This window comes from Prunus persica, chromosome G3 (assembly GCF_000346465.2).
Source record: "Prunus persica cultivar Lovell chromosome G3, Prunus_persica_NCBIv2, whole genome shotgun sequence".
Taxonomy (NCBI): domain Eukaryota; kingdom Viridiplantae; phylum Streptophyta; class Magnoliopsida; order Rosales; family Rosaceae; genus Prunus; species Prunus persica.
The window spans coordinates 21,655,705-21,673,313 of record NC_034011.1 but is presented as its reverse complement, the minus strand read 5'-3'; the positions used below and the strand labels follow the sequence as shown (position 1 = coordinate 21,673,313).

At 37.8% G+C, this 17,609-nt stretch overlaps 3 protein-coding genes across 4 annotated transcripts; all 3 read right to left on the bottom strand.

Moving 5' to 3' along the window:
• LOC18782810 (chromatin remodeling protein EBS) lies at positions 519–4,595 on the bottom strand. 2 transcript variants are annotated; one of them, XM_020560455.1, is made up of 6 exons: positions 3,966–4,595; positions 3,308–3,650; positions 3,118–3,186; positions 2,112–2,250; positions 1,406–1,460; positions 519–617 (listed from the first exon to the last, which is right to left on the bottom strand). In XM_020560455.1, the coding sequence occupies exons 1-5, from the start codon at positions 4,036–4,038 to the stop codon at positions 1,434–1,436; spliced, it is 651 nt and encodes a 216-aa protein (XP_020416044.1). In that variant the 5' UTR covers positions 4,039–4,595; the 3' UTR covers positions 519–617; positions 1,406–1,433. The 2 variants fall into 2 exon arrangements, with proteins under 2 accessions (XP_020416044.1, XP_007215952.1); XM_007215890.2 differs by lacking the exon at positions 519–617 and having other exon boundaries at positions 1,100–1,460; positions 3,966–4,591.
• On the bottom strand, positions 6,985–9,054 carry LOC18782134 (homeobox protein knotted-1-like LET6). Its single transcript, XM_007216101.2, has 4 exons — positions 8,770–9,054; positions 8,298–8,547; positions 7,617–7,870; positions 6,985–7,406 (listed from the first exon to the last, which is right to left on the bottom strand). Exons 1-4 carry the CDS (start codon positions 9,043–9,045, stop codon positions 7,197–7,199), a joined length of 990 nt encoding a protein of 329 aa, XP_007216163.2. The 5' UTR covers positions 9,046–9,054; the 3' UTR covers positions 6,985–7,196.
• Positions 12,135–14,947, bottom strand: LOC18781591 (plant UBX domain-containing protein 4). Its single transcript, XM_007215373.2, has 4 exons — positions 14,354–14,947; positions 13,521–13,809; positions 12,826–12,921; positions 12,135–12,738 (listed from the first exon to the last, which is right to left on the bottom strand). Exons 1-4 carry the CDS (start codon positions 14,944–14,946, stop codon positions 12,349–12,351), a joined length of 1,368 nt encoding a protein of 455 aa, XP_007215435.2. The 5' UTR covers position 14,947; the 3' UTR covers positions 12,135–12,348.

Sequence of the window (17,609 nt, the reverse complement as noted above, 5' to 3'; positions counted from 1 at the left end):
CGATAGTCTAAACTATAGAAAAGAGGAATCTCACACACACACACACAACTAAAATGCCATAGAAATTCGAACATGAGACATCTTGTCTGCAAGTCAAGACCTATTTTCTTTTTCAAATAAATATGTGGAGATCCATTGGAAATGCAAAAGAACATGTTAGGTCTAACAAATTAGTACAGTCAAAAGGGCCACTACAAAGTTGGCACCCGGGACCACTCTGAAACATTTAAAACCAAACACACCCTATTATGAAGAGATGTACAATGAACAAAATTTTAGAATAAATAGAAATGTAGATTAAATAGTCTGGCTGGCCACGATAGGAGATCCAATCATCAACTTGGAATATAGTAGAGCCATCCATAGCATTAGATCAAGATGCCCTCTTAGACATCTCATCTGTTTTCTGAGAACAGTCAAATCTTGGGGTCCAATATCAGCAAATCAAGCCACATAACCAGAGAGAGAGAGAGAGAGAGAGAGAGAGAGAGAGAGAGAGAGAGTCAGCAATACACAAATGATGTAAACATGTACCATGGTAGCATGGCTTAATTAAAATGACTATAGAGCGGGCAAGATGCGACTCAACAGGAATCCGGGACATGATTCTTCAAAATCTGAGACATGCACAAATAACATACAACACCGGTTAACCATCATACAGTCGACAAAACCTGCTGTTATGATAATGACAATTCAAGATGATCTTCCGACAGGTGGTACTGTTGCACATTCACAGGTCTGTGTTGGTAGTAGATCTTGGGGGAAAATGGCATGAAAATTGGCTGGACCTCAAGCAGGCTGATAGAATAGAACACAGTTCCACCAGCCCGTAAGATCAACCAGTGGCAAATGATGTGTTTACAAAGACAAAGACGGGAGCAAACCCATCGGTTAAGCCAAATGGGTGTTCTAGTTACTCCTGAAACTGCACCCGCCATGCCTTGTGTTGCACACACAGAACTCTATTCCAAAGCTGCATCTCTGGATCTTGATCCACAGATGCAGCTCTATCAAGAGCTGCCAAAGAACCCCTGCTTCCCCTACTTTTTCTCATCCCCAAAAACAGAAAGACAATGAAACAAGGGGGAAAAAGGGCTAAAAAAAACTAAATCAGTTGCCATTGCATGCATACTAAGTAATGCCAGCAATAAACACATCACAACAAATCCAAGGTTCCTCCTACATCTTTGGTTTGGTGTGTTCTCATGTGTTCTGTGCTTAAATATGATTTTAATGTCTTGCAAGGACAACACAGATCTCAAAGTCATTGCCTAGGTCTAGCACACATACAAACATTGATAAAACTAAAAAAGCCTTTGGATTGTGCAAGCACAGTATCTTCTCTGCACTGTACATTTCCACAACACACAACACTGGAGCTAATGCCAAAGAAGTTGGATACCTCCTCGCTAAGCATCCCAATCAATAGGTCACCTCTTCCTGCGCTTTGGCTCCACCTAGAATAAAATTTAAAACATAACACCGTCATGGTTAATCAGCCATGGTCCTTCATTGAAGCAAGGAAACCTATAGAAAATTACATCAGAAACAGTCAAAACATAATGCTCTAGTTAAGACTTCACAGAACAATATTGTGCAGTTTTAACAGCATTACCTAAAATTAATTCCAATAACCAGCACGATATCATCATGACTATAAATAGGACCTCTCTCTCTCAAAACTTTAATTTTTCTTTATCCACTATTTATTCCATAGATTAGTCATAAAGTCATCCAACAATGTCGGTCCAAGTATTTTAGGTAAAAGACAACATCTCCAACATCCACACAGGTAGAACTCAAGGTTCTGTAAACCAATTTCCAAATGAGCTTGGTTAGAAGATTGATGGTAACTCCTTTCCTAGTTTACAAAAAAGGTCAAAGCCTCATTTTTCCAATTTTAAATCTGCATCAATTGAGGAATAAACACCGACTACGAATTTAAGTCATTAAAATTCTCTATAATTCATCTTCTCCTTTTTTTCGGAAATTTTTTTTCAATTGATTATGGCCAGTGATGCAACCTTCAAGCTTAAGAGGTGGGGCAAGGGTTATTCTATATCAAGAACGTCTTGGAATCATATGAACAAAACACACAGAATTCTCACCTTAGCCTCAACAGATGGTGATACTGGGAATGTATTCAAAGATCTTTTGGCATCATCATCAGATGAGCAGTCAGAACACAAGAAGTGCTCCAACTTTTTTGCATCTTCAATGGTCATACCCATACAAGAGGGATGAAACCTGCAAAAGATGCACGCAAAAATGGAAGCGTATCTGTTATTACCGTTTATACAAATCTTTAATTGTTAGTTTCAAATGAAATCACCAACATATAATTATGTTGCCAAGGCAAAGGCATTGCCACAGTAAAAAAAAAAAATTTTTAAAAACACCATTACATAGATTGTGGACCTTAATGAGACTGTCAAAAAGAAATTATTCCACTATTTTCAAGAGTTTTAACAGCAACCAACCACTATTTTGTTCATAATTTGGTCCATCTGATCCTAAATTAATTAAGTAATATGATGGGCTTTGACAAAAGTAACATAAGTAAAGCTTAACGTAGAAAAAGAAAATCATAAAGCACCAATTCAAATTTCCAATCCAATTTCTCTTGATATTGATATTTTTATCAATATTTCTATAAAGATTTCCCTAATTTCAAACCTTCAATATATCCACTACAATCAGTATTTAAAACCTTTCCTTAAATCAAGCTCTCAAGAACTCGCCAAACAATCATCAAACTTAATAAACCAAAAGAAGACTGTGTGCAAGAGACGCACACTACGTTAAGAATAAGCAAACATTTATAGCCTTCAATGTGTTTGCCATCAAGAGGATCTGAAATTTGGACAAACATCTTATCTCATAATCTGCAAAACCTCAGTAGCAAATGAATTTAACAATCATCACCTTCTACAAATGGAATCATATGGCATGAGCAGTCACAATTTCCATTTTCTATTCTACACGCTGCTAATTATGAAAGCTTATAAAATGATAATTGCCAAAGCACTCGATGATTAATGGAAAAAAGTGCATACAAACTTTGAAACGGATGAATAATACCAAGCATTAAAGAAACGAATGGTGTGCATTTACCAGTCCTTGCATCCCTCACACTGCACCATAAGGTCATCCGGATTGTATGGCATCTCACATTTACAATACCTTCAACACAAAAAGCAAAGTAACATAATTTCAAAATCCAACATCACCAATCAAATATACATGTGTGTTTTTCTGTGAGCAGGAAAATAGACAACCAAAGCCAAAAGAACACATTGCTTACACAGCCACGCGGTCTGGTGTGAACCCTCCAGTGGAAGCCTTGTACTCAAACCTACAGAAGTAATCCTCGGCTCCCACATTCTCAAGCTTAGTGTAGTTCTTGAAGGAGTGCACCGTACACTTCCCTTCTATAGTGTGTGCACTCTGCACATCATAGTGGTCTGATAGAAACAGCTCCTTGGCTCCATGGAACTGTCTTCGCCCTCCGATGGACTCCTCAGGTCGATAATACCATCGAACCCGAACCTTCACGTTGTTGCGGTGGTCCGCTTCGATCTTCTCCACGCGTGCCACATATGGAGGCTTATCGGAGTCCGATGGTCGCATTAACACACAATCACCAGCTATGGCAAGCACAAATTCAATCGAAAATCAATGCCACGCATAGCAGAGAAACATGAACTGTATAAAATGTTTAAAAAAAATGGAGTCTTCAGCACCAAAAAATTGAAAAAATTAAAATTAGTTATGGGTTTTCAGAGCTTAAAATTGAAATTTTGAATCTGGGTTTTACAAATAACTTGTCTATATATGTAAAGATTGAAATTTTGGGTTTCTCAGAGCTAGATTTAATAAATATCAGACAATCTTGGGTTTTCAGAAGCTGAAACTGGAAACTAAATTCTGGGTTTTTTAGATAGAGAGAGATAAAGATGTACTTCGAACGACTTTGGTGGTGCCCTTGATGGTGTAAGAGTCCAGGTCCTTTTTTCCAGGTTTGGTCTTGGCCATGAATGTTGTGCAGCTCGAAGTTTTGCGATTTCAGAAAGGCAGACAGAGACAGACCAATAAGCTGATTTTAGGGAAAATGTGAGCCAAATGAGGCGAGATTGTTGTATAAAGTAAAGAGTTTAACTTAGGGTTTTGTCGATTAGATTGAGGGCTTTAGATGGTAAGGGTTTAATGAAGTAAAAGGAAACCCTAGACGTGGAAGGTTTGAACAAACTGGGAAAGGGTGGAGGAGAAGAGTGCTCGGAGAGAGCGATAGAGAGAGAGAGAGAGAGCTTTTGCTTGGGCGGATGCGACTTGCGAGGATGAACAGAATGTATGGCATATCATCATGTATCATCACCACCATCATCAACATCATCATCCATTCTTGCATACATTCATGCGCAATTATAATACTAAAATAAATGTGTTTCTTTGCTTTTCTTTTCTTTTTCTCTTTTAAGTCTATTCTTTTTTTCTCTTTTATATTTATTTTGTAAATTCATTTCTTTATTAAGAAAATATGTGGAATTTGAACTTTGGAGCTTTTTCAACGTTCAGTTGGAAATTGATTACATATTTAATGGTTTCTTATTTTGTATTTAGGTAACTCTCTAGTTTCATTATTTAATGTGACATATATAGTACTCTTCCTAGTTAAAGCATAAAAATTTAATAAATTCAAAACTAGAATTCAAAGTTTAATGCTTAAGAGTTGAGTAGAAAGCTACTTCTTACAACTGTTATCATGAGTTGTATAGATACAAGGTCACCAATCTATGACTTTTGACCGAACAAGCGATAATATTTTATTAGATCAATTAAAAATGTATATAGAGAGTCATCTCGATTAACAATACGACAAACATGGGTAAAGCTTTCCAGTGACTAGAGTTAGCTCTAGAACTGAAACGATTTGGAGAAGAAAAAAAATCGCAAAGAACTTATCTAAAAACCCTTATATACCGTCTAAGTTGTCATATATCAAGTCAGTTATATTAAGTATATCAAGTCAGTTACATTAAGGATAAAATCTAACTGCTAACCAGCATAACTCTCTTAGAGAAACTAAACCACTCAGCAAATTCAACATTTTTTTGGGAATTACAAGAAAAAACTAGACCACTCATAGAGTTTCTAGACTTTAATAACAAACTACACCAAATATAAGAAACCAAACAACACCGACTAAAGGAGCAACAACACTTTTCTCTATAAAATGATGCACAACCGAAGCTATCCAGATCCATAACAAAGACAACCATATTTGCCAACAGGAGAGAAGAGCATGATCGTATGCCAAGGCACAGGAGAATATCGAAAATCCGACGGGGAATAAATTCCTAGATCTGAAGCTTCTCGTTCTAACTCTCCTCCATCCTCTGCCACATGCCTTGGTGTGAAAATCAATGGGATTATAGCCAGTCACAACCAAGTCTTCCAAAAAGAAAATTCAATAAAATCAAAAAATCAAAAGGAGCAAAACGAAAGCAGGGCAAGGAGGAATGGAAGGGAGATGGGAAGCCACCGACCCCAAGGGGGCCAGCGACTCCGAGGGTTTCTTCATTTGTCGCTTGTCGGCTCCGAGGGAAATTTATTATTTTGTTATCTGTGGCTTAGAATTTATAAACCTAAGTAACGAATGACAACATTTTTGTAACCCACAAAAAGTACTATAACTCACATACTAATAGCTACTTACCAAATATTATATTAATAATTTTTTCCCCTTATTCTTATTATCTTTTCGGCCAATTTATTTTATTATTTACTTTTCTATAAATTTTTATCCTTCAATACAATAAAACGTTATAAGTGAAAGAACTCAACCAACTAAGCTATATTTCACTGACAACAACATATTACTTCGTTAAATAAAAATATAACCACATTCCATACATGCATGTAAATATGACAACACATTTTTTTTTGTTAGTTGCATATTTACATAGCTTTAAACAAACTCATTTTTGAATTCGAGATATGTTATTTGGAAGGAAAAAACTTGACTCCTTAAAACTGAGGAGGAGCTTCTCCTCAAAATAAATGAGATTTTGACATTCCAATTTCATTTAACTTTGTCTTTTTCTAAAATTCTTTTAAAATTTGGCAAGTTTCCATTTACTTTGAGAATAAGCTCCTTCATTTTTAGGTAAGGAGCCGATCTTTTTGGAACATGGTAGGTTTATTGCTATGCTCAATTGACATTTTAAAGTTGGATAAGAGGTATGACCCCTACCATTATTAATAATATTTTGTGTTAATAGGCGAATATGGTATTAAGAGTGAAATTTGGGTTGACATAAATAAACGTTGCGATAAGAATTGGTGCCCCTATCATTATTGATGATAGATGAATTTAGTATGTATCACGCCATTCTAAACCATCATCATCATCATCATGTCTAACCAACATGAATTTCTTGATTTTATCTCAACTCAATAAGTTGCTAAATTAATTTATCGGTCGACTTTGCCTTAATTAATAGGAAGACTAAGTTTAAGTGAGGCCTAATTTGAAGAACTAGCTTCAATAATTTACATATCTCATCAGATTTAGATACAGAACTGAAATACAAAGCCTGCAAGCAAAGAGGTAACAAAGTCAAACCAACACGTTAGTCTGTCATTTTCGATAGCTTGTTAACACTTGTGTTTGGTGGTCTCAAATGTTTATATTCTCACAATTTAATTTCAATATTATCATCAATTATTATCTCCCAACACAAACAAGATATTTTAATTAATATCTAAAATTTCACAAATTAACTTTAATAATCGAACTAAAAAGGAAATAAATAAAAAAACATAGCGGACAAGGTGGTGTGAAATATCACGTGTGATATCGTAGAAAGAGAAGACAGCTTGTTTCAATGTCATTTGTGTGTGCTTTGTTCCCCTTGTGCAGATGCTTGCATACCACTGGACCAAAACCATGCTTGGCCAAAGCTAAAATTCTAAATGATGGTAAAGAAATCAAGGTGCTGAAAATATATCAAAACAACATGCTTCTGCTAAAAGCACTTTGGAGAAGCAAGGGGTAGGACCAAATTAGAAGTCTCTGCCCACCTAATCAAATTAAGAGTGGTCTCAAAATGTCAACAAGTCAGAGATGTAAATTAATTAGGGTACACCAAATTCTTAACATATATACATGCATTTAAGCCAATGTGATAATATCAAAGGAGAGTAGATGTGCTGTTCATGGGGAAGGTGAGATTGTTGTCCATGTAGAAGTGGGGATGATGATGAGGATGAGTTGGATCCATCACAGCAAATTGAATATCCTCTGAAGGCTTCCAATGGCGTTTCCTCTGATTGATGAACCAGTTATTTATCTGCTTCAGATCCAGACCTGTCGACTCTGCCAGTGCTAGCTTCTGAGCTTCCTGCATATACAAATTACAATCGACCCTTAATTTCTCGTCAGACTTATGTTATGTAACGAAAATATAGATTGAGTACAATATAATCGCATAACGTTATCCCTTGTAAGACTTAGGTTATCATATAGATACTTATCTTGTCAGATTTGAAGTGCAGTTTGGCAAGACAATGGACGAAAACAATGATTAGTATAGACTGGGTATAAGGTGTACCGATGGATAGGGCCACTTGTAGTGTCTGCTCCACCAGTCAAGCAACTGATGCCGGGCTTCCTTCGGCAACTTTCCATTCTTTTTCTTCTTCATAAACTCCTGCTTGAGGCTGCCCAGATATCCAGTGTATTTGTGCAAAAGCTTAGCTTTGATTTCCCTATCTTCAGCTCGAGGGTCAATGCAACTCTCATTCATGGTGGCATCAACCTCTTCTGGAGACCCACTTCTCCCAACAATATTATCACCACTACTAGCTGACAGATCACGCATGACAAAAAATCAGTGCAGCACAAAATTACTATAGATGAAAATATAAATATGCATATAGTAAATCAGGCCTAATGAGGATGCCATTATTTAATTAGTGGCTATATACCCAAGTTTACACGAAAATGAATAACCCTAATCACAGTAAAATCTTGTAAAAGCCTTGATCTACCATAATTACCTCAAGCAGTCTTCCTGCTAAACTTTACAAGCAAACACCAAACTCAAGTTTTGAATTTCAATTGCTACAGTTTTGAAATAAGCTTAGAAAGAAAGAGAAGAGAATCAGATCAGAACCGTTTGATTTATTTGATCAGATCCATTGTAAAACAGTTCAAGTTGCAGCTGAAGATGCAGGAAAGAATGAGGAATTATATATATATATAGATATAAGAAGGTGATGTTGATGACAACCAGAATCTGAGGAAGAATGAACTGTGAGAGCTTGGAGCTGGGAGTCGATTTTGGAGAGGAAAAGCATGGCTTCTTTGAAGGGTTTTGTGAGCTCTTCCTCGTACTTAGTCAGCATCTCGCAGTAGGCCTCCATGAACTGGTCCAGCGCTGGGTCTGGATCTCCTCCTCCTAAACATGCTGCCTCAGAATTGTGAACAGCGGCACTGCAGGCCTGCTCTAACCTAGCCACTACTTCAGGAGGTGCCCCAACCTAATTAATTAATTAAAATTTCCCAAACAACATCAGACAACAAGGACATGCAGACAGAAAACAAACCAAAACCTACGAAAAATGAAAAATAATATATATTCCTTTCATGGACAACAAAACTCTCTCAAACCCTTTTGTAAACTGGGTATGTCTCCGAGTCACAGTGAGAGAGAGAGAGATTGAAGATCATGGGGTTTGAAAATGAATTAAACTAGTTTTCACCTTTTGGCAACTGACATAGGAGGCCAAGAGACGAGGGAAGAGAGGATGAGCCATAATCTTGGCTTCCATTCTATCGCTGCAACTAACCATCATCTCCTGATCAGTCGTCTGATGATCACTTTGCAAGTTTGGATGGCTGCAACCCACCATCAAAGGTAGAGAAAGAAACTGTGCCTTACTACTACCAGTTCTACCAGTGTTGTTCCCAAACCCCATCATCAGACCACTATAAGTAACACCACTACTATTATTACAATTGGTTCCTCCTCTCTCCATCTCTCTCTCTCTCAGTGGCCTGGAAGTGGAACTTCTCTCTTTCTTTCTTTCTCACTCTCTCTCTCAGTGGCCTGGAAGTGGAACTTCTCTCTTTCTTTCTTTCTCACTCTCTCTCTCAGTGGCCTGGAAGTGGAACTTCTCTTTCTTTCTTTCTCAGCAGAGGAATTGCCTCCCGGTTTTTAAGCTAAAACTCCACATGTGACAGTCTTTATGTGTACAGGAAAGCAAGGAAAGAAGGAAGCAAGCCTCCCCCCTAAATTACACACGGGGACAAAGACACAGTGGAGGTCTGTCAGAAATTTACATGACTGATATATATATATCTGTAAATTAAAAGGGTTGATAGATTTAGACCTCCCTCGGAAATGGCTACTTTTCTTTTCCTCCTTTCTGTACATAAACAGTACTCTCTCTCTCTCTCTCTCTCTCTCTCTCTAGACTCTAGTATAATTTCACAATTACGTAGAGTGTACTGAAAAAAGAGAGTTATAGTTCTTAAAAAATGAACAGAAGGGTGCACGCGGAGTTAACGTGTACCTTTGCTCAGAATGAAACCTGAGAACCTTTCCTTCCCGATGAGATTAATAATCAAAACTAATTATACTTTGTGATATTATTATTTTCATCTACATATCTATCTCCTCGTTTATTGTACTACCACTGGTGCTGCGCTGCAGACTGACAGCGTTTGAGACTGCCTTTTTCTCTTCAGTTCTCAGTGGGAACTTCGAAGAAGAGAATAATTAAAAAGAGAAAAAGGTCCTTACTTAATGTGTTCTTTTTTTATAGTTAAAACTGTGAATCTAAATGATTAACTTGATTAATAATAGTTTACAAGTGCACAAGCAAAACAAACATTTTTTCTTTTAGTTCTCTCAATGGAGAGAGCATGGTAATTTCTGACAATTTAGGGACAAAAAAACCGTTTTTATAATAAAAATGATACTGTCTTATTATTTTTGACCAATAACACAATCACATGTAAAAAAAAAAATTAATTCATATACTATTGTGCTATTAATTTAAAATAATAAAAAGTGTTATTTTCATTCCATGTTTCAATTAATGCAGAAAGATTAATGGCCGGCCTATGGTGTTTGGTCCAACTATCTGCTCCCCTCGTGGCCTACTCTGCTGTGTTTATGATTGATGGTAAATGATCAAGATGTCAACCTCGGTGATCGATGGCATTTCATAATCTATCCAACCATTTTAATATTCTCTGGTGATTTTGGATTGTCCAATACTCTCCCTGGCCCTATATGTATCTCTCTCTCTGTCTTTAATTAATTTCAGTTCAGCCTTAGACTCCTGCCCACGCTTAATTATCTTCTCTCTAAGTAGAAATAATCGACTAATAATAAGCTAAGATTAAGATCATAGTCACACGTTTATATGCGTTTGTTGTGACATGCATTCTTGGGGAGACCAAGTCAGTATGCACACGACACCCCATTGCTCTTTCTCTCTCTTATTATTATTTTTTTTCGTTCAAGTGATGGTTTAAATCACAAGAAGAAAACTAAATCCCTTCTCCATCTGAATACATAGAATGAAAGTAAAATATCGTCAGGAGCAGTCATATCGTATGGGTCTAATTCATAATAATAAGAACAAAAGGAAGTGGGCTTTGGGGAGCTGTGGAGGGGAGAGGACAGAGGAAGGAAAAGAGAAAGGTGATGAGAAAGTTAGTGGGACACTCCAAACGTCCCTTCCATTTCTCTCTGGCTCCAATCTTCTCTCTAAGAACTTTTTGATTCTTGCATTTCATGCCCACTGTGAAGTTAAATATTACGATATGGAGATGGCAATCTTGCAAACCAGGCCTAGCTAAGCAAAGACCTTGCTGGCTGGCATACACAAAGAACCCTCGTACGTACCCCAATGAGAGCAAGCAGCATATAATGTACTTTTCCTTACACTGTTGAGAGAAAAAAAGAATGAAGAACTTACTGGGAGAATGGTATTTTGTGTTTGTATGTGTTTTTATACTGAAATTCAATGTTATACCAAAAGAAACAAGTTGTTGAAAAGAAAATATTATCGCAAATGTGGATTATATTAGTTAGGAAGACAGTGTGCCCCCTTACAATCAAGTTTGAATTCCCCTTCTATGTAGATTATAGTAGTTTAAAATATGACATTGTCAAAAGAAGAAAAACAAATATTGTCATCCACAATCTCATATTTTGAAAAGAAAAATAGATTTTGTTTCCAAATAGTATAGATGCATGCCAAAAATTCCACTTATAATTTGCATGTTTACTTATCAAGAATGGGTGTTGAAATGATCCTAATTCTTACTTTTCATGTGTTTACTAACACATAGGTATCAAAATGATTCCAATCTTTGACTTCTTTGCGTTTATTAACACACAAGGAATCAAAATTTATATGAATTACACGTTAAAATCCGTAATAAAATTCTCTCAAAATCAGGAATTGGATTATCTAGGAGGGAGTAATTGATCTGATTCCAATTCCTTAAGGGAGATTCATTATTATACCAAATATAAGAGCCCAAATTATTAAAAAAAACTATAAGAAATAGACTTTGAAAACACACTCAAAGTCCATTTACAACATAACAAAAAGGTTTATAACTTCTTTTAAATTACAAAAAAGTCATTAATTTTTTAAAACAAACTCAACCCCAAAATCTCATTAAAAAAAGGCCCAAAATACTCAATAGGGCATTAAAATAATTTAATAATCAAAATTAAATTCAATAAGGCCAGCTGTCATTTTTTGGGCTTTTTTTGAGTTTGTTTATAAAAATTAAATTGTGTAAAGTTTATCTATATTATTAGTGCTAAAAATAGGTATATCACTAAATATCTCATTCCATAATTCCCATATCTAAGTTACCCGATCCATTTAATCATCATGTTAACCCCTTCTAAATGGTGCACAAACTGCGGATGCGGGTTGCAATGTATCACACATTTCGTGAAATGTCAAAATATGATGTTTGTAGTGCCTTATTTTTGTTGGCCTTATACCAGGACATTGGGTTTCGGCCAACCACAATTGTTAACCATCAAATCAGTAGAAGAAAATTCAAGAGTGATAACAAAATAAACAGCATTAAATGAAAGGCATCTCATCAAATGAAAACTCTACTTCGTATGCTTTGCAAAAACAGATAGTCATTGCATCAAAAAGCATAAACCGGTTGTTGAATGGTTTCGTAGCTAATTTTTCAAATTCCTTACATATAACATAAATTCATCACAGAAAAATAGATCTGTGTTTAGGACACGTGTACTTGAATATGGCTCCGGAATTGATGAGTGCAACCTCCTAGAGTTTTTGGATAATAACAGAATTGGCTATACCAGCCTGCTCTATTGTCTGGTCCAGATCAGAGAGCTGTTTCGGAGGAAACCCCATCGTCTGCAATCGGTAACTTCTTGCCCCATCAGGTCTTGATGCATCAATAAAAGCATGGATGTCTCTAATTGTATGGTGGTAGTTGAAGCGAGATACCATTCGTGTACCATCTGCTAACCTTAGCTGAATAGAGGTTGACGGTAATGACTGATCCACAGTTAAGCCCATTGTGGGCAATGGAGCAGCTCTTAGGGGAAGATCAGCAGCAATTAACTCAGAGGTAGCTGCAGCAGAGGTAGAGCTGCTCTCACCTAAAGTTCTTCCAACACCCTGAAAAGCAACATGCCGCTTCACTGGTTCCTGGAACAAAGCTAGAAAACATCAGAAAGAATGAACCAGATGCATATTAATAACATATATATAAGTATGAGAGAACTAAGCACAAACAGGGTATTCTTCCTCCCGCCTCATAAGATTCACATGAACAGCAGTCCTCCTATTGGCTGGTTCAAGTTCTTTTGGGCACTCAGACTTCTTGATGCTCTGCAATCATAATAATAAAACATTATCAGGACTCAGAAGAGTGATCAAACTAGAAAAAAATACAAAAGCAAGTAAAATGAAAACCTATAATTGCAACAAAAGGCAAAAGGAGAGCAACTAATCAGAACTTAAGAAATTTGTACACATAACAATTAATTGCAATATTTTGAAAGGTTCATTTGGGACAACCTCTAGTTTGGCTACCAACTGCGCTATTTTTCAACCCGCTTATCAAAATAATGAGATCAAAACTTGTGGAAGTAAATTTGAGAAAGATGTTTACTCATCCCGAAACCCCAGTCACGTGACAGCCGCACGTGCCTCGAGAATCCCGAGAATACAATGCCCAATCGCCAGAGCGTCATACTCCCAAGTATTCCCGAAACACGTTAAGCCATTTTCAGTTGATTTGAAACAGGTTGGATTAGAGTTTTGTTTAGATTTACTCTATATACTAAAATATCAAGTTCATATCAATGCACTAGGAAAAGAAGCTGGTAGACTCATACAAACGACCAAACCAATTTTTCTTTTTCAGAAAGAATCATAAAATTCGAGAATAATTAAACCCATTATAGAGAAGCTCCATTATAACTTACTTCCAAGAAAGGAGCATTTTCAGGATCATCCAGCCTCCGCAACGGACCATCATCTACAGAAAACCCATTCCTCCAGAAAGTAATGGTGTGAATAACAGCTTCAGGTGGCTGAGGTGCAGCAGTTGGAACAGTCTCCCCTGAAAGCAGTCTAGCTGTTCCAGTAAAACTTTTTGAGCTTGAAGAAGGTTGATGGGGATCTATAGGTCCCTGGGCGGCCGCTAACTGTCTAGCTTGACTGAAAATTGAATCCACATCACTGCCTTTGGTAGGGTCTTGGACAAGCATTCCGCTGGAACCAACAATAGGACAAATTAAAACAAACATAAATGAAATGAACAATTGCAAAGAATAAAACGTGGTAGCAGGTAAACAAAAGCAAGAATGTTGAACCAACTTGACAATGATTGGAATACATTTTAAGACAACTCCTTAACCACAAAACATTGATTCTTGGTAAGACTACCTACAATCGGGTCCCTGTGAGGCGAATTTCTCTAGGACGTTCTTCAGGCCGAGAATAATCTGCCTAGTTCAGATGCATTGCTATTTTCTTTTGTTATAGACAAACGACAACAATTGGAATTTTCTTAATTCTACTGACCTTCATTTTTCTCTGCGACCAAACATAATTTTCAGCTTATCTGTTTTGGTTGCAAAGAAAACTGAATTTTCAGCACACAAACACAAAGCATTACATTCCACATTCCGCATTTTCTCGGTTCCCGAACATAGGGTTAGAGCAACTAACTATGCTTATTCCTTATTAGGGAAAAAAACCAGCGATTTTCCTTGACATTCTCGTGAACCAAACAAGAACTCGCAAAAGATAGTACCTTTTCTCGCCACCAGTGTAGTACTCCTGGGGCTCATCCGAATCACTGCCGGACCCACCCTTGGCCGGCTGATTCAGATCGGAAAGCGTGCGTATGCCACGTGGACGGCTCGCAGAAGGCGGCTTGGTATCAGCTTTGTCTTGGGCCCCACTGGAGGCGGCGCGCTTCGATCGAAGCTGGTAGGGAGCACGAGAGGGAGTCGGAGACGGCGAGCGAGAGCGCGGCGGCGACTGTGAAGGAGAGTAGTTGGGCGAGTGTGAGGGCGATGGCGAGAGTGAGTGGGAGGCCGGGATTGGAAACGAGCCGGCGTTGGTGGGCGCGTCGACTGAGACGGCGACGGTGTTGTTGTCCAAGAATGTCGAAACGGCGGCATCGAGGTCCCAGTTGTGGCTTTCGAGGAAGAAGAGGGCTTCTTGTTTGGAGGCGGAGGTGATCTCGCAGAAGGAGTTGATTACGGCGTCGTTTTGGGGATTGGATTCTTGAGCTTCGGTTTCCATGGCGTTCCACTCTTGATCGGATTCTTTGATTGCTCTCCAAGACTTCGGAGTGCAGAGTGTGATGTGAGAGAGAGAGAGAAGGCATTTGTGCTCCATGTTTTATATCTGTTCCTCGCTTCGTTAAACGAGTGAAACGACGCCGTGTTGCTTCGCATGTCTGTTTTTGGTCGCATAAGTGATTAACGGCATGTCGTTCCACAGGCATTACACTTTTAAAATATGGGTAAATTACTCAAATGGTCCTCAAACTTATACCCGATTTATATTTTGGTCCCTCAATTAAATTATTCGTTCAAATAGTCCATCAACTCTATATTAATCGCTCCATTAATCCTACTGTTACATTCTATTAATGTTGCTGTCAAATGTAAGGGTAAAATCATCCATAACTGTCATATGTTCCCCAAATAGGTGATATAGTGGTGATACATAGGTGATAACGAGGTGATAGAAATTGATGTTTGTGTTTACCTTTGGGTAATTAACCCAAAAAAAAAAAAAAACTATTTCCCAACTCCTAGCTCCCAACCCCCAGCTCGATAACCCTATTGCCCCAGTGCCCTAGTGACCCATCTTCTCTTCCCTACAGTCCACCCTATCTCCACGTTCCTCCATGTAATTTTTTCATTTTTTTGAAAAAAAAAATTTGAGAGGAAGGAGAGAAATGCTATAACTTTTGTTGAGGCCCAAAAAAGTCATAGGAAGCCCAAAGACATTCAAAGCCCAATATAACATATAATGTTGGTCATGCGTTAATTCAAACTATATTTTATTAATTAATGTATTAAATAAATATATAAATAGTGTATATGCCATGCCAAATCAATAATACATTTTTCCTATGCCAATCACCTACCAAGCTCACATGAACCCAAGTCATGTGGTTTACGGAGCTTGCATGAGGGATTGTGGTGTGGAAGGTTACGGAGGTTCACAAGGCCCACGAAAGCTCTTGGATAATGGAGACTTTGGGCTAGCTACTTAGGAGCACTAAAGTCCAAGCTCATTACTTAGAGTCCTCCAATGTGGGTGAGCAAATGAGATATTTTTCAATCACTTCCGATTACCCATAGGAAATAGTGATTTTCCAAATGCTTAGCTTTACTTGTTGGAAACAAGCATTTTTCAGCACTTCCTATTACCCGCTGGAAACAAGTAGTCTTCAGCGCTTCCTTTTACCCATAGAAAATAATCAGTTCATGGTACCTAACTTTATCTACTGGAAAATAGCATGCCCCAGTGCTTCCTTTTATCTGTTGGAAATATATTAGCTCCAACACTTCCTTTTAGCTATTGGAAACCAAAGAGAGCCTTCACTTTCTATAAATTGGGAGGCTTTACTCAGCCAAAACCAAACCCTCTTGGTTGTTGCAAGCTTCACAACAACCATGAAAACTCACTTTTCTTCAGATGCTGCAAGCATTCCAGCAGTCACTAATTTTTCTTCAACCATCAAGCTCCTCTTCATTCGGCTGCTGCAAGTGGCACAGCAGCCATCGACCAATTTGTCTTCAGCCAACACTCCCTCACTCGGCTGCTGCAAACATCCCAGCAGCCACCAACCCCCATAAAGCATCACCTAGCTCCAAGCTTTTCCTTCTTTCAAAGCTTTAAACATCATAGCCTTCAAACCTCAAGCCTTTCCTTTCATCCTCCTTCTCTTGAAACTCTTAAATCCTTAAAGCATCACCTAGCTCCAAGTTTTTCCATCTTTCCAAGCTTTAAACACCATAGCATTCAAACCTCAAGCTTTTCTTTCCATCATCATTCTCTTGAAACTCTTAAATCCTCATAGTCATAGCCACACACAACAAATTATGAACATCAAGCAAAGCACATGCATTCTCATTTGCTAAACTTGTGGGTTTTTAGCTTCCACACTCCAAGCTCTCATGCCAAGCTCATATAATCTCATATCAACATCAGCAAGTCATCTTAAACTTTTCGTCAAGCTGCCGGAAACATCAACACAAAACATGTAGCCGTTGGAAGAAGAACAAAGTACTCCCCCAGGACTTGCTTCTCCCTCGGGATACTTTGGGCTTAGTTCTTGCTAACTCAGACAAAGGGGCAACGAATTCTTCATTCATCACTCTATAGCGATCCAAGAATCAACAAACCCCAGATGAGCATTCGGACGAAAAAGACCCCAACAACTTTCTAATAAGAAGCAAAATCGAAACCATCAACTACGAGTGGGAGGCCGTATAGAGATTTGAACCGAAAGGGGTTGACTTGTACCCAAACCACCACAGCTTCAGCAGAACGTGTGACCCGACCTGGCACAGCTTCAGCACCTAACATCGCCATCTCACCAGGGTGAGCAGAAGCAGAAGACTTGACCCATGTCATTGCAAGAGAAGAAAATTGCAGGGAGGGGATGGGTTTTGTGGGTCTGAGAGAGAGAGTTTTTGTTTTTGTTTTTTTGGATTACTTTTTGTTGTTTTTTAATCTTTTTCAAAATACAGAAAATTTTGTATTATTTAATTTTTAATCATATATTTTTATTTTTTAGTTGTCAAAAGTCTTATTTATCCCACAAAAGTAGTATGTGCTGCTCAAATGACTAAATTCAACAGAAAATATGACGGTATGACCAAAGCGCTAATTAATAAAGAGTTTGTGGACCGTTCCAAGGAATAATTTAGTTTAGGGACTAAAATGTAAATCGTGTACAAATTTGAGGACCGTTTGAGTAATTTACCCATTAAAATATTATGTTTATGACGTATAGCCTATACGTCAATACTATTAAATAT

Coding starts and splice junctions, on each gene's coding strand:
- LOC18782134 (XM_007216101.2), bottom strand. CDS start 9,045: ATGGAGAGAGGAGGAACCAATTGTAATAATAGTAGTGGTGTTACTTAT. Junction 7,871..8,297: donor TCATTCTTCCTCAGATTCTG/GTTGTCATCAAC, acceptor GTGATCTGTCAG/CTAGTAGTGGTGATAATATT. Junction 7,407..7,616: donor ACAAGTGGCCCTATCCATCG/GTACACCTTATA, acceptor TTGTATATGCAG/GAAGCTCAGAAGCTAGCACT.
- LOC18782810 (XM_020560455.1), bottom strand. CDS start 4,038: ATGGCCAAGACCAAACCTGGAAAAAAGGACCTGGACTCTTACACCATC. Junction 3,651..3,965: donor CACCACCAAAGTCGTTCGAA/GTACATCTTTAT, acceptor TGCTTGCCATAG/CTGGTGATTGTGTGTTAATG. Junction 3,187..3,307: donor ACACCAGACCGCGTGGCTGT/GTAAGCAATGTG, acceptor TTTGTGTTGAAG/GTATTGTAAATGTGAGATGC.
- LOC18781591 (XM_007215373.2), bottom strand. CDS start 14,946: ATGGAGCACAAATGCCTTCTCTCTCTCTCTCACATCACACTCTGCACT. Junction 13,810..14,353: donor TACACTGGTGGCGAGAAAAG/GTACTATCTTTT, acceptor TGTTGGTTCCAG/CGGAATGCTTGTCCAAGACC. Junction 12,922..13,520: donor AAAATGCTCCTTTCTTGGAA/GTAAGTTATAAT, acceptor TTATGATTGCAG/AGCATCAAGAAGTCTGAGTG.